We start from the raw sequence: 14061 nt of genomic DNA on the forward strand, positions 1-14061 counted from the left end.
TTTAAAAATTTTCATCCATGGTCTCAAATCCATTCAGGGTCATGACCACTCCCTAACTCACTGTATTTTTCCAGACCTATAAACTGCCAGGATATTTGCATTTCTTCAAGTCTGGCCTCTTGGACATCCCTGGTTTCAGCCACCCAATTATTGATGTATGGGCCCTCAGCTGCCAAAGCTATAAACTCTGTACTTTCTTTCCTAAACTTCTCCACCTCTCTTTTCTCCTCTAAGAAGCTCCTTAAAAATTAACATTTTGAGCAAGCTTTTGTCTTCTGCCTCAATAACCCCTTACATGACTTGGTCTCATGTTATTTGATGGTACTCCTGATAGTACCCTGGGATGACTTACTACATACAAATGCTATACAAATGCAGTCCTTGTTGCCTACAAGGCAATGCTTTCTGTATTCACACATTTCTTGTAAAATAAATCTGCTTGTAACATATGGAAAGACATGTACAAATTTGGCTAGAATGACTGAATCAATCCTTATTCATCACTAAACATGGAGAGGCAATGGCCTACTAGTGGTGTTGTCACTGGGTGATAATCCAGAACCCCAAGCTAATGCTCTGATAGCATGGGTTTGAATCTGACTGCTCCAGATGGCGAAATTTGACTTCAATGAAATCTGGATTTAAAAAGCTGGCCTAATGGTTATCACTGTTGATTGTCATAAAAACCCATCTGGTTCTTTAATGTCTGTTAAGGAAGGGAATCTGTCCTACACGTGCCCTGGATCCACAGCAATATGTTTGAATCTTCACTGCCCTCTGGGTAATTAGGGATGGGCAGTAAATGCCAAATCCTGTGATTAAATTTTTAAAAATCTCGTTGATTGTGGGAGCATGGGTAAATGTGCAAATTGGTTGCAGGGCTTTCTGTACAATGGTACAACAATGTCTATACTTTGGAGGTATTTCCTTTGCTGCACATATGTCCATGATGTCCTGAGGTTATTTAAGAAGCATTGTGCAAGTAATCTCCCACTTTTTGCTTTCTTTCATCACACCTGTTACATTCAAAGATCTTGTTAAACGCACATTGCAAGACTGAACTGCATAAAACTGTAAAAATGAATCCAATTCTTTTAGCTACTGTGTTGGAGAAATGTTTCCTTGGAGGTTTCCCTGAAAAGATTTTGAAACATATCTACTATTTAATGGAAACTCAATTGACAAGGAGAGGAACTGTGCTGTTAATTTTTTTTAAAATACTTTCAACAAAGTTGTAGTTTTGTAAGAATTAAATAGCAGTATGAAAATGCATATTAGAACAAACATATGGGTAGATGTACTGACAAGAGCTATAAAGGTTAGATCTCATCAGCAGATGGCTTTGACTTCCCCTTCCACTTGCAGAAAAATACACACTTTGTTCTTTTATCAGCAAAGTGCATATCTTTTGCAAGCCAGTAGCAGTGATTATTCTGATCTCTTCTCAATCATGCTGTGTTTCAAAAGAACATCAATGATAATACCTTTATTGATCTTAATAGTTGCAGACTTAATTAAGGCAACATCTGGATTCCCCAAATTAATAACAGAGGAGCGACATTTTAAATACCAAGTAAGTAATCTTTTATTACCTACGGTTTCTTCATGATGTTCGTCAATCAGTGTTATTTCTTGGTAAAATTTTTTGTCAACACATTTAATGTTAAGCTGCTATCTTTTGGAGAATTTAGTACACCAATTATTCGGTCAGGCATACTGCCTGGTGTTACCTTTTTTAAAACTGAAAGAACTGCAGAAGCTCTAAGTCAGGAACAACAAAGTCGCTGGAAGAGCTCAACAGGCTTGGCAGCATCTGTGAGGGAAAAAAAACGGAGTTAACGTTGCAGATCCGATGACCCTTCATTAGGACAGTTGTTCTTTTTACCTTTTTAAAACTTTGGTAATTTGCCACTTGTATTTTTAATTTTCTTTTTCAAGTTTACTCCTACCATGTTCACGTGCACGTCCAAATACAAATCAAGGCATGGTTTATAGTCTTTCTAATGTTAATGATTTTTTTGTTAATATTGTGCTAATGTTCATGAAATTACTTATCAAAATCCAGAGAATGTTTTTTCACCAGTTGGAATATTTCATAATGATTTATCACAAAGGAATAGTGATTATATTGAAGTTTAGGGATTCCATATATGTTAGATTGCATTGAAAATTTTAGAATTATGCTTTCGTAACTTATTCACAATTTGCTTCTACTATGTATACTCAAAGTTAATGTAGCATCATGGTATTGGAATGTAATAAATTAGTTGCAAACATAGCAATCAATCACTAACGGTGCCTGCATCAGACTAAAACATGAGATGTCCTAGCCGTGGCAAAAGCTTTAGGAGACTTATGCCCAGTGTTGCCTTTTCCCCTCAAATTTGTGACAATAGCCACATGTCAAGTCTCAACCTACTCATGTATCGAACTCGATATGTTATTTTCTGAAACAAATGATTTTTGTTTTGCATTTAATGGATCAATACTAAATGGAAGCTGGCATACATGAACAACGTAGAATTATTGCACATAATTGCCTCCTGTACTTCTGAAAGTGTTAATAAACTTGTCCTCTGTTCATTGCGTGCTCAAGATTACTTGTGCGAGAGCCGGAATGTTTAGAGACAAATGGGCTAACATGATGATAAGTACATATAAAATTGTGGCAATTTAATTATAGATTTAACAGGAATCTACTGTAGTTTGGAGCTAGAGGAACACAGCAGGCCCGGCAGCATTAGAGGAGCAGGAAAGTCAACGTTTACGGGTTTACACCCTTCATCAAGGTGTAAACCCGAAACGTCAACTCTCCGGCTCCTCGGATGCTGCCGGACCTGCTGCGTTCAATCAGCTCCACACCGGACTGACTCTGACTCCAGTATCGGCAGTTCTTGTTATCTGCTAGGAATCTACTGTTTGTATATTAATAAATGTTGGGCAGTGATTGATCAAATCTTTCAATCATTCATTTGGCCACAGCTAAGGGATTAGTTTTTATCACAATTTTACTGCAACACAAAAGGTATATTGTCAGTCAACAATCAATTTTAAGAAGTTTTCTATGGGCACTATTTGCAAAACTGCCTTGATACCAAGAAAAAAATTTTAAAATTGGATTGAATAAATGAACGACACTGGAAATTTCCAACAATATGCTTACCACTTGAAAGAGGAAGGTAGTAAATGTTTCAAGTTTAATCCTTTTTAATGAAAGGTTGCAAAACATTAGCCCAACTTTCTTTTTTAAATTCTGATGACAATTGATGGCTTTGCATATTATTTTGTATTTTTGATTAACACGCAAGACTGAATTCTGGTGCCATAACACTTGATGTGTGGAAAGGTTAGAATTTCAGACTGTTCAACTTTGAATGGAGATTGGAGGGAAAAGTCTCATTGAGACCCTTGTGAGTGGAAGGGGTCAATTAGAAGTTCTATTTACAGTTAAATCACAACTGCAGGGCAGGTAGATTCAAAGACATCTCAAAGGACTAGGGCGGCAGATAAATGGCAACACTCAAACTGCAGATTCCCCTCCAAACCACTGTCTATCCTGACTTGGAAATATAACACCATTCATTCACTGTCACTGGGTCAAAATGCTGAAACTCCATCTCTGAAAGCACTATGAATGTCCCTATCCCATGTGGACTACAGTGACTCAAGGAGGCAGCTTGCTACTACTTTCTAAAGGGCAGTTAGGAGTGTGTTGTAAATGCTGGCCGTGTCAGTGACACCCACATCTCATGAAAGTCTAAATTTAAAAAAAAACAGTAGGTTTGACTAGAAGTGGCAAATCATCAGAATCTGTCTCTAGTTTTATGCAAAACCTTTAAACAGCTTTTATTTGACATTCAATTTAACAAGACATGAACACCGAGCAACCTGAAAACCTCATGACAGCATAAAGTCTTTCTGAGAGTTTTATCTCATCCTACCTAATGCTCCTAGTAACTTGACACTGATTAGGTGCCTCATAGCCAGAGAATTATGCTCAGATTCTGATCCTAATTGTGCCCTTCCAAACTGAAAGTCAAAGTTTTAAAACTTAATTGTATTCATTTATTCTTTTCTATATTGCCTATTTTGTGGAAAACAAGAGAAACCAAACCAAGACTTTATTTCTCAGTGAGAACTCCAATAGTAATTTTGCTGTTGCCTCATCCTGCTGCTACCTGATCCTTCATCAGATAATATTGAGTAGCTCTCAATAAATGTCTATCCACCAAGACTGGAAAAAAACTAGGTCATGCATCACAGTATTATTTGCAAGAATACCAGATAAATTTTAAAAATTATGGGGTGTATTAAGTTCTGCTGACACCAGGTTTTGGAGACTTGCCCCATACATAAAAGGACTGCTCACCTTTCCAAACAAAACTGAGAAAAACAGTTTTAAATGTTTATTTTGCACACAGTACTTCAAAGCTGTGTGGATCTGACACAAATTTCAAAGTCAAAGCAGACTGACAGCAATTCAACCCATCCTGACTATGCTATATCATTGGAAGATCTATCCAAATAGTCCCACTCCCCTCATCTTTCTCCATGCCTTCTGAATTTCTCCTTTTCAGCTACATATCCAATCCCACTTTGAAAGTTCCAGGAGAATCTGTTTCCAGAACTCTTTAATGCAATGCATTTCAGATTAAAAAAAGTTCCTAATTTCCTTCAGCTGAATTTGCAACTGCTAGAAGTGGCAAAGACACTTTGCGGAAGTGAGCAGACATTCTTAACAGTAGTTGCAAGGCAATATGTGCAGCTATAATTAGAACAGCCTCATGTGAAAACAGTTATACTGTAGCCTGTAATCACCAGGAAATTGTCGAGAGAAGAATTGACATTGGTGTAATATCTTTTGCTAAAGAGTTAATGCTTATAATCATACATGCCTATGTGTTTTAAATGCCCATAAGGTACTATTTATGATATTAAAGTATGAAGGCACAAGTCAGTAGTGTGATGGAATACTCCCAACTTGATAAAAATAAAATTTGCTGGAAAAGCTCAGCAGGTCTGGCAGTGGAAGAAAAAGAAAAAAGTAAAATAAAAGCAAACAGAAAAGAACTGTTCTGAGAAAGGGTCACGCAACCCAAAACATTAACTCTAATTTTTCTTCACAGATGTTGCCGAGCTTTTCCAGCAATTTCTATTTTTGTCTCTGATTTTAGAGTACCCGCAGTTCTCTTTGTTTTTATTTAATACTCTGCACTTGCCTGGATGAGTTCAGCACCAATAACACTCAAGATGTTTGACACTATCCAGCACAAAGCAGCCTGCTTAACTGGCCCCACATCTACAAACATTTGCTGCATCTACTTCCCAGACACAGTAGCAGCAGTGTGTACCATCTGTGAGATGCAGTGCTCAACTCATGAAAGCTCTTCTGACAGGACCTTCTAATTCCTATTACCACATTAAGAAGGACAAGGTCAGCTGATGCATGGGAATATCAACATCCGCAAATTCCCTTCCAAACCTCATCATGCTGACTTGGAAATATATTACTGTTTCTTCAGTGTCACGCGGTCAAAATCCTGGAACTCCCTCATTCATTTCAAGAGGACTAGAATACAAGAGCAGAGTTATAATGCTGAAGTTCTATGAGGCTCTGGTCAGACCGCATTTGGAATTTTATGAGCAGTTTTGGTTCCATTATCTAAGGAAGGATGTGATGGCATTGGAGGGGATCCAGAGGAGGTTTTCAAGAATGATCCCAGGGACAAAGGGCTTGTCATATGAGGAGAAGTTGAGGAATCTGTGTCTGGAATAGAATGAGTTTAGAAGGATAAAAGAGGATCTCAGATCTAAGAGGCCTGGATAGAGTGGATTTGGAGAAGACATTTCTGCTAGCAGGAGAGACCAAGAACTGAGGGAACAGCCTCAGAGTGAAGGTATGAAGGGACAACACTTTAGTACTGAAATAAGGAGATTATTTTTCAGCCAGAACCTGGTGAATCTGTGGAACTTATTGCCATGGTGGGGTGTGGAGGCCAAGTCTTTGAGTGTATTTAAGACAGAGAGTAATAGGTTCTTGATTAGTATGGGGATCAAGGGTTACAGGGAAAAGGCAAGAAAATGGGTTTGAGAAAAATATCAACCATGATTGACTGGCAGAGCGGATTCGAATAATGGTGGACAAGGACAAGCGTGGCCCTTGGGTGAGGATGTTTAATTGGGCAAGGGCCAATTACATCCAAATTAGACAAGAACTGGCGATTGTGAATTGGGAACAATTATTTGACGGCAAATCTATACCTGGCTTGTGGGAAGCTTTTAAAGACCAGTTGATTAAAGTACAGGACATGCATGTCCCTGCAAAACTGAAGGATAGGAATGGCAGGATTCCAATGGCATGGATAACAAGGGAAATTGTAAACTTAGTCAAAAGGAAAAGGGCAGCTACGAACTGAGGAGTATAGAGAAATTAAGAAGGAACTTAAACACAGAGTTTGGAAGGCTAAAAGGGGCCATGAAAAGTCCTTGGCAAACAGGGTCAAGGAGAATCCCAAGGTTTTTTATGCATATATTAGAAGAAAGAAGGTAGCAAGGGAAAGAGTAGGTTTCCTCAAGGATAAAGGAGGGAAGTTTATGCATGGATCCACAGGAAGTGGGAGAGATCCTTAATAAGTATTTTGTATCAGTATTCACCAAGGAGAAGGACATGACTGATGTTGAGGTCAGGGGTGAGTGTATAAATACTCCAGAGAATGTCAATATATTGAAAGAGGAAGTTTTGCGTATCCTAACTAGCATTAAGGTAGACAAGTCCACAGGGACAGATGGGATCTATCCCAGGTTGCTGCAAGAGGCAAGGGAAGAAATAGCTGGGGCATTGGCAGATATCTCCACGTCCTTGGATTGAGGATTGCCTGTCTGACAGGCAGCAGAGAGTTGGGATAAAAGGCTCTTTTTTGGAATGGCAACCGGTAACGAGTGGTGTCCTGCAGGGTTCAGTGTTGGGGCCGCAGCTGTTCACCTTATACATTAATGATCTGGATGAAGGGACCAGGGGCATTCTGGCGAAGTTTGCCGATGATACGAAGATAGGTGGACAGGCAGGTAGTACTGAGGAGGTGGGGAAGCTGCAGAAAGATTTAGGCAGTTTAGGAGAGTGGTCCAGGAAATGGCTGATGAAATTCAATGTGAGTAAATGTGAGGTTTTGCACTTTGGAAAAAAGAATACAGGCACGGACTATTTTCTAAACGGTGAGAAAATTCGTAAAGCAGAAGTACAAAGGGATCTGGGAGTGTTGGTCCAGGATTCTCTAAAGTTTAACTTGCAGGTAGTGTCGGTGATTAAGAAAGCGAATGTAATGTTGTTGTTTATCTCAAGAGGTTTGGAATATAAAAGCAGCGATGTGCTTCTGAGGCTTTGTAAAGCTCTAGTTAGGCCCCATTTAGAATACTGTGTCCAATTTTGGGCGCCACACCTCAGGAAGGACAAACTAGCCCTGAAGCGTGTCCAGCGGAGATTCACACGGATGATCCCTGGAATGGTAGGTTTAATGTACGATGAACGGCTAAGGATCCTAGGATTGTACTCATTAGAGTTTAGAAGGTTGAGGGGAGATCTAATAGAAACTTAGAAGATAATGTATGGCTTAGAAAGGGTGGATACTAGGAAGTTGTTTCCGTTAGGTGGGGAGACTAGGACCCGTGGGCACAGCCTTAAAATTAGAGGGGGTAAATTTAAAACTGAAATGAGACGATATTTCTTCACCCAGAGAGTGGTGGGCTTGTGGAATTCCTTGCCACGGAGTGCAGTGGAGGTCAGGACGTTAGATGCCTTCAAAGCAGAGATCGACAAATTCTTGATCTCAGAAGGAATCAAGGGCTACAGGGAGTATGCAGGGAAGTGGAGTTGAAATGCCCATCAGCCATGATTTAAATGGCGGAGTGGACTTGATGGGCCAAATGGCCTTACTTCCACTCCTGTACGTCTTATGGTCTTATGGTCTTATCCTCCTTGATCACAGGCGAGGGCCGAGAGGACTGGAGATTAGCCAATGTTGTTTGGAAGAAAGTGGACTGGTCAGCAGCAGGCAGCATGGTTTCATATGGGGAAGGTCATGTCTCACCAATTTTTTGAAGAGGTGACAAAGATAATTGATGAGGGAAGGGCTGTGGATCTAGTTTATATGGACTTTAGTAAGGCATTTGATAAAGTCCCAAAGGCAGATTGGTACAAAAACTAAAATCACATGGGATTCAGGGTGGGCTGGCTAAATGGATACAAAAGTGTCTTGGTCATAGAAGACAGAGGGTAGTGGAGACCAGTAACTAGTGGTATTCCACACGGACCAGACCTAGGTCCTCCGTTGTTTGTAGTATATATGAATGATCTGGGCGAAATCATGGGTGGTCTGATTAGTAAGTTTACAGATGTTATGAAGATTGGTGGAGTTGCTGATAGTGCCTTTGATTGTGAAAGGATATAACAGGATTGGCAACTTGGGCACAGAAATGGTAAATGGAATTTAATCCAGATGAATGCGAGGTGACGCATTTTGGAGGATCAGATTTAGGTGTGAATCTACTGTTAATGGCAGAACCTTTAGGAACATTAACATACAGATAGATCTTGACATACAGGTCCACAGTTCCCTAAAAGTGGCAACACAGGTGGCCAAGGTGATTAAGAAGGCACATGACATGCTTGCCTTCATTAGCCAGGCATGGAATGCAAGAGTTGGCAAAACATGTTGCAGTTATATAAACCCTTGTTAGGTTGCATTTGGAGTATTGAGTATTGGTCTCCACATTACCAGAAAGACGTGAAAGCTTTGGAGAGAGTGCAGAGAAGTTCACCAGGATGTTGTCCAGTCTTGAGGGCATTGGCTATGAAGAAAGGTTAAAAAGACTAAGATTGTTTTCACTGGAAAGACAGTGGCTGATGGGAGACCTGATAGAGGTCCTCAAAATTATTAGAGGCATAGATAAGGTGGATAGTCAGAGGCTTTTTCCCAGCGTTGAAGTTTCAATTACAAGGGGGCACAGGTTCAAGGCGAAAGAGGGAAAGTTTAAGGGAGATGTGTGAGGGAAGTTTTGTCATGCAGAGTGTAGAAGCCTGGAATGCTTTGCCAGAGGAGCTGTTGGAAGCAGGCACATTGGCTACATTGAAGAGGTATCTGGATGGATACATGAATATGGAAGGGAATAGAGGGATATGGACCATATAAGAGCAGCAGGTTGGCTTTTTAGTTTAATTCGTGCATGATGATCGACACAGGCTTGGAGGGCCAAAGGGTCTGTTCCTGTGCTGTACTTCTGTTTTGTTCTCCTTTTGTTTGATGGGGATAAATGACCTAATTCAGGACCTATGTCTTATGGTCTTATTACACTGGTTCTCTGAATGAGCACTCTGCCATTCTCCTGCTTTTTCCTCATAACCTTGGATATTGTTGCAATTTAATCATTCAGTGCCCTCTTGAATTCCTCAGTTGATCACACCTCCATCACACTTCCAGGCAGTGCGTTCCAGACCCTAAGCACTCACTCCCTGTCAAACTTTTCTTTCTCACATCACATTTGCTTTTTTTCCAGCTTACTTTGTATCTTTGCCATTTCATTTTTAAGCCTTTTATGAGCAGGGACAGTTTCTCCCAAACTACTCTGCCCAGACACCTGATAACTTAGAAAACTTCTATCAAATCTCCTCTTTGCCTTCTCATCTCTATGGAAGACTGTCCCAGTATTTCCAAACTAGTTTTATAACGGGTGTTTCTGATCTGGGGAACCTTCTCATAACCTCCTCTGCAAACTCTTTAACACATTCACATTCTCTCTATACCTATGGCCCACTAAAATTGTTCAAAATCCTCCAGCTGGGATCTAACTCGTGTTTTATACAGGTCTGGCATAATCTCCATGCTACTGTGCTTTAGTCCTTCTTTATTAAAGCTTAAGACACTGCACACTTTACTAATGTTCATCCTACCTGTCTTGCCACACTTAGTGACCTATGTACATGTACATTCTGCTTCAGCACAACATTTAAGTCAGCCCCTTTTGTGTTATACTGTCTCCCCGTGTTTTTTTTTATCAAAGTGTATCACCATATCCTTCTCTGCACTAATTTCCTCTGCCACCTATCAGCACATTCCGCCGATTGTCAATGTCCTTTTGAAGTTCTTCTCAGCACTCCTCACTAAAGTTTAAAGTGTTTCCAATTTTGGTATCATCTGCAAACTTGGGAACTATTGCCCGCACAAAATGATCTGGATACTAATTATATAAAACATCAGATAAAACGAGGTCCCAAAAGCAAGGCTACTCAGCTCCTGACCTCACTACAGCCTTGTTTCAAACATGGACAGAAGAGCTGAACTCCCGGTTGAGCGATGGTGACTGCCCTTAACATCGAGGCAGCATTCAGCTGGGAGTTGTCACTAAGGAGTCCTGGAAAAATTGGAGTTAATAGAAATCAAGGAGAAAATTCTCCACTGGTTGGAATCACCCCAATACAACAAAAGATGGTTGTGTTTGTTCAAGGTCAATAATCTCAGCTTCAGGATGTCACTTCCTCAGGATAGTGACCTAAGCCCAACCATCCTCAAATGACTCATCAATGACGTTCCCTCCACCATAAGGTCAGAAGTGGGGATGTTCGCTGATGATTGCACAATGTTCAGCACCATTCGCAACTCCTGATATACTGAAGCAGTCCATGACCATATGCAATTAAACCTGACAGTATCCACACTTGGGCTGACAAGTAACAAGTCACATTAATGGCATACAGGCGCTAGACAGAAAATGACCAATTACAACAGGAGAGAATCCAATCCTCTCCCATTGACTTTCAATGGCATTATCATCACTGAATACCCCACTACCAATATCCTGAAGGTTACCACTGTCCAGAAACTCAACTGGACTCACTACGTAAATATAACGCCTACAAGACCAGATCAGAGGCTGTGATGAGTAACTCAGCTTCCATCTCCCCAAAGTCTGGCCACATCTACAAGGCACAAGTGAGGAATGTGATGGAATATGGCTGACTTGCCTGGATAAGTGCAACACCAGCAACACTCAAGAAGATTAATACCATCCAGGACAAAGCAATTGATTGACACCTATTGAACAAGCTTTGGATTCCTCCACTACTAACGCTCAGGAGTGGCCGCGAGTACTATCTGCAAGCTGTACAGCAATAACTCACCACGCTTCTTACATGGTACCTATTAAACTGTGACTTCTACCATCTCAAAGAACTAAAGCAGATACTTGGGAACATCACCACCTGGACGTTCCCCTCCAAGTCAGATGCCACCCTGACTTGGAAATTATCATTGTTCCTTCATTGTTGCTGGGCCCAAATCCTAAAATTCACTTCTTAAATGTGCGGTTGGTGTTCCTATATTCAAGGACTGAAGCAGGTCAAGATCCTTCTGTAGGGAAATTCAGGAGGGTTAATAAATGCTGCCCTGGCCAACAACACCCTCATTCCTTTGAATAAAGAATAAAATTAATTAAACAGATATCTGGGGATATATATACTACACGTTTTATTCCAGCTTGATAAAATATCCACCAACCATCATTCTTTGTTTCCTATCCTACCATCAGTTTTGTTACCATGTTGCTAATATCCTATTTATTCAATTCTAATTGGCAATCTGTGCATTTGCTTCCACTTCCAGAAATGGCACCCGTCCACAAACCCCAGGAGAAAAAAATACAGGGGATGTTGCTCCTAGTCACTTGTTAACTTTAAGTACCAACACTCTTAGCATCTCAGTCATCTTCCACTACTCTTCCCATTTGATACCCTTGCTCCACCTAACCCTCTTCTTCTTTTCAACATGTTTATGAGTCTTAATCAATTCTTCTTTGACAATCAGGAGTATCTAACAGAGAAATCATTTTATGCGGCCTCCTACTAATCGTCCCAACTATTTTAAATGGACCGCTGTCAGAATTTCACTTTTGGAGGTTCATCTTGTAAATACTTCATCTGTCACTTGAAATGTTCAAGTTGCTGAATGTTTATTTGCTTGTGCTTTCATTTTCACTCTTTTAAAATTCATTCATGGGATGAGCGTGTCACTGGCTAAGCAGCATTTATTGTCCATCCCTAATTGCCCAGAGGTCAGTTAAATGCCAATCCCCACGTTGCTGTGGGTCTGGAGTCACATGTAGGCCAGACCAGGTAAGGATGGCAGTTTCCTTTCCCAAAGGACATCAGTGAACCAGATGGCTTTTTCCTGACAATTGTAAATGGATTTCTGGTCATCATTGAATTCTTAATTCCAGATAATTATTGAATTCAAATTCTACCATCTGCCATGGTGTGATTCGAATATGGGTCCCTAGAATGTTATCTGGGCCTCAGCAATATTACCCCTAGGCCACCACCTCCCCAAAGGCTCTTATGCTTCTTTACATGATCCTCTGAGTCTTTCTAGAGACATAGAAACATGTTTTGATTTGATTTTTCATTGTCACATGTACCTACATGAAAAGTTTTGTTTTGTGTGTAGTACAGGCAGATCATACCATAGAAAATGCATAAGGATACTAGAACAGAGTGGGGAATATAATGTCACAGCTGCAGAGAAGGTGCACAAGAAGCAAGATCAACATTAGATTTGAAATTACAGGGGTCATTTCAGCAGTCTAATAACAGCAGGCAAGAAGCTGTTGTTTGTGTTTAAGCTTCTGTATCTTCTGCTGTTGGAAGAGGTTGGAAGAGATTATAACCAAGGTGGGAAGGATCTTTGATGATGTTGGATGCCTTCCTGAGGAAGTGAAAAGTACAGATGGAGTCATGGATGGAAGATTAGCTTGGGTGATGGACTGCGCTGTGTTCCCAACTCTTTGTAGTTTCTTATGATCCTGGGCAGAGCAGTTGCCATGCCAGGCTGTGATACATCCAGATAAGATAGTTTTTTTATGGTGCATCTATAAAAATTGTTAAGAGTCTTTATGGACATTCAGAATTGCTTTAGACCCTTGAGGAAATTGAGGCATTGTTGTGCCTTCTCGACTGCAGCATCAACGTGGGTGAACGAGGACAGATTGTTGACGATCATCTCTCATAGGAACTTGGCACTCTTGACCATCTCCACCTCAGCACCATTGATGTAGATGGGGTGTGGCCTCTGCCTTACTTCCTGAAGTCAATGACCAGCTCCTTCATCTTGCTGACGTTAAGGGACAGATTGGTATCTTTATACCATGCCACTAAGCTCTCTATCTCTTTCCTGTATTCTGTCCCATTGTTGTCTGAGATCCGGCCTATTGCGGTGATGTCATCAGTGAACTTGTAGATGGAATCAGCATGTAATTCTGCCACATAGGATTCATTTTTTTTTTGTTTCAAGGACTTCTCCGTCATCAATTTTAAACTTCTAATCTCATGGCCATAAATCAGTTCAAATGGAGTGAGCCTAGTAGATTTATTATGAGAATCTCTGTCAGCAAATAATGAGATATCTATTCTTTTAACCCCATTGTGTGAGTTTTTGAGACAATTTTCCTTAATCATGGTTTTGTGACTTTCATGGAATCTCTCCAAAGCTCCCTGTGTTTGCAACCTATTTACTGTTGACTTCAACTGTTTTACTTGCAAACTGTTAGCGATCATAAAGTTATAACCTTGATCAAATTACACTTCAGTTAAAATTCAATAACAAATGCAGAATTGAGTCAACTTTCCACTATAACCTCAGCTGTTATGGTCCTTTAAGGACTAGTTTCTGGAAATCGGGTTGTTATGTCCATAATTGTAAGATATACAAATGTCATTGAATCCTAGAATGTCTACAGTGTGGAAATAAGTCACTTGGCCCACTAAGTCCACGCCAATCCTCTGAAGAGCAACCCATGTACTGCTTTTGTTTTCTGTCATAGTCGTGCACAGTCTACTGACAAACACCTGAATGGTTCTTCAAAGACTAGAGTAGGAATGGAAGGTGCTGAATGGACTACATGTTGAGGCTATCCTACTACTTGATATCAATGACATGTTCTACAGAGCTGCACTACATCTTGATGAAGTCTTGGCCATGTTAAAAAGCTGTTTATCAATGCTTGCATTTTCCATATTCC

The 14061-nt window shown here is 40.3% G+C and overlaps 1 protein-coding gene across 1 annotated transcript in view; it reads left to right on the plus strand.

Annotated features, from left to right (window-relative positions):
- Nucleotides 1–1412: 1412 nt before the first annotated feature.
- The window catches only part of LOC125466523 (uncharacterized), a 60879-nt gene continuing 48230 nt past the window's right edge, over nt 1413–14061 (plus strand). The window contains exon 1 of the mRNA XM_059638098.1: nt 1413–1573. Within this exon, the coding sequence (XP_059494081.1) occupies nt 1451–1573 (123 nt within the window). The 5' untranslated portion in view covers nt 1413–1450. The remainder of the gene's footprint in view (nt 1574–14061) is intronic.

This window comes from Stegostoma tigrinum, chromosome 28 (genome assembly GCF_030684315.1).
Source record: "Stegostoma tigrinum isolate sSteTig4 chromosome 28, sSteTig4.hap1, whole genome shotgun sequence".
Lineage (NCBI taxonomy): Eukaryota > Metazoa > Chordata > Chondrichthyes > Orectolobiformes > Stegostomatidae > Stegostoma > Stegostoma tigrinum.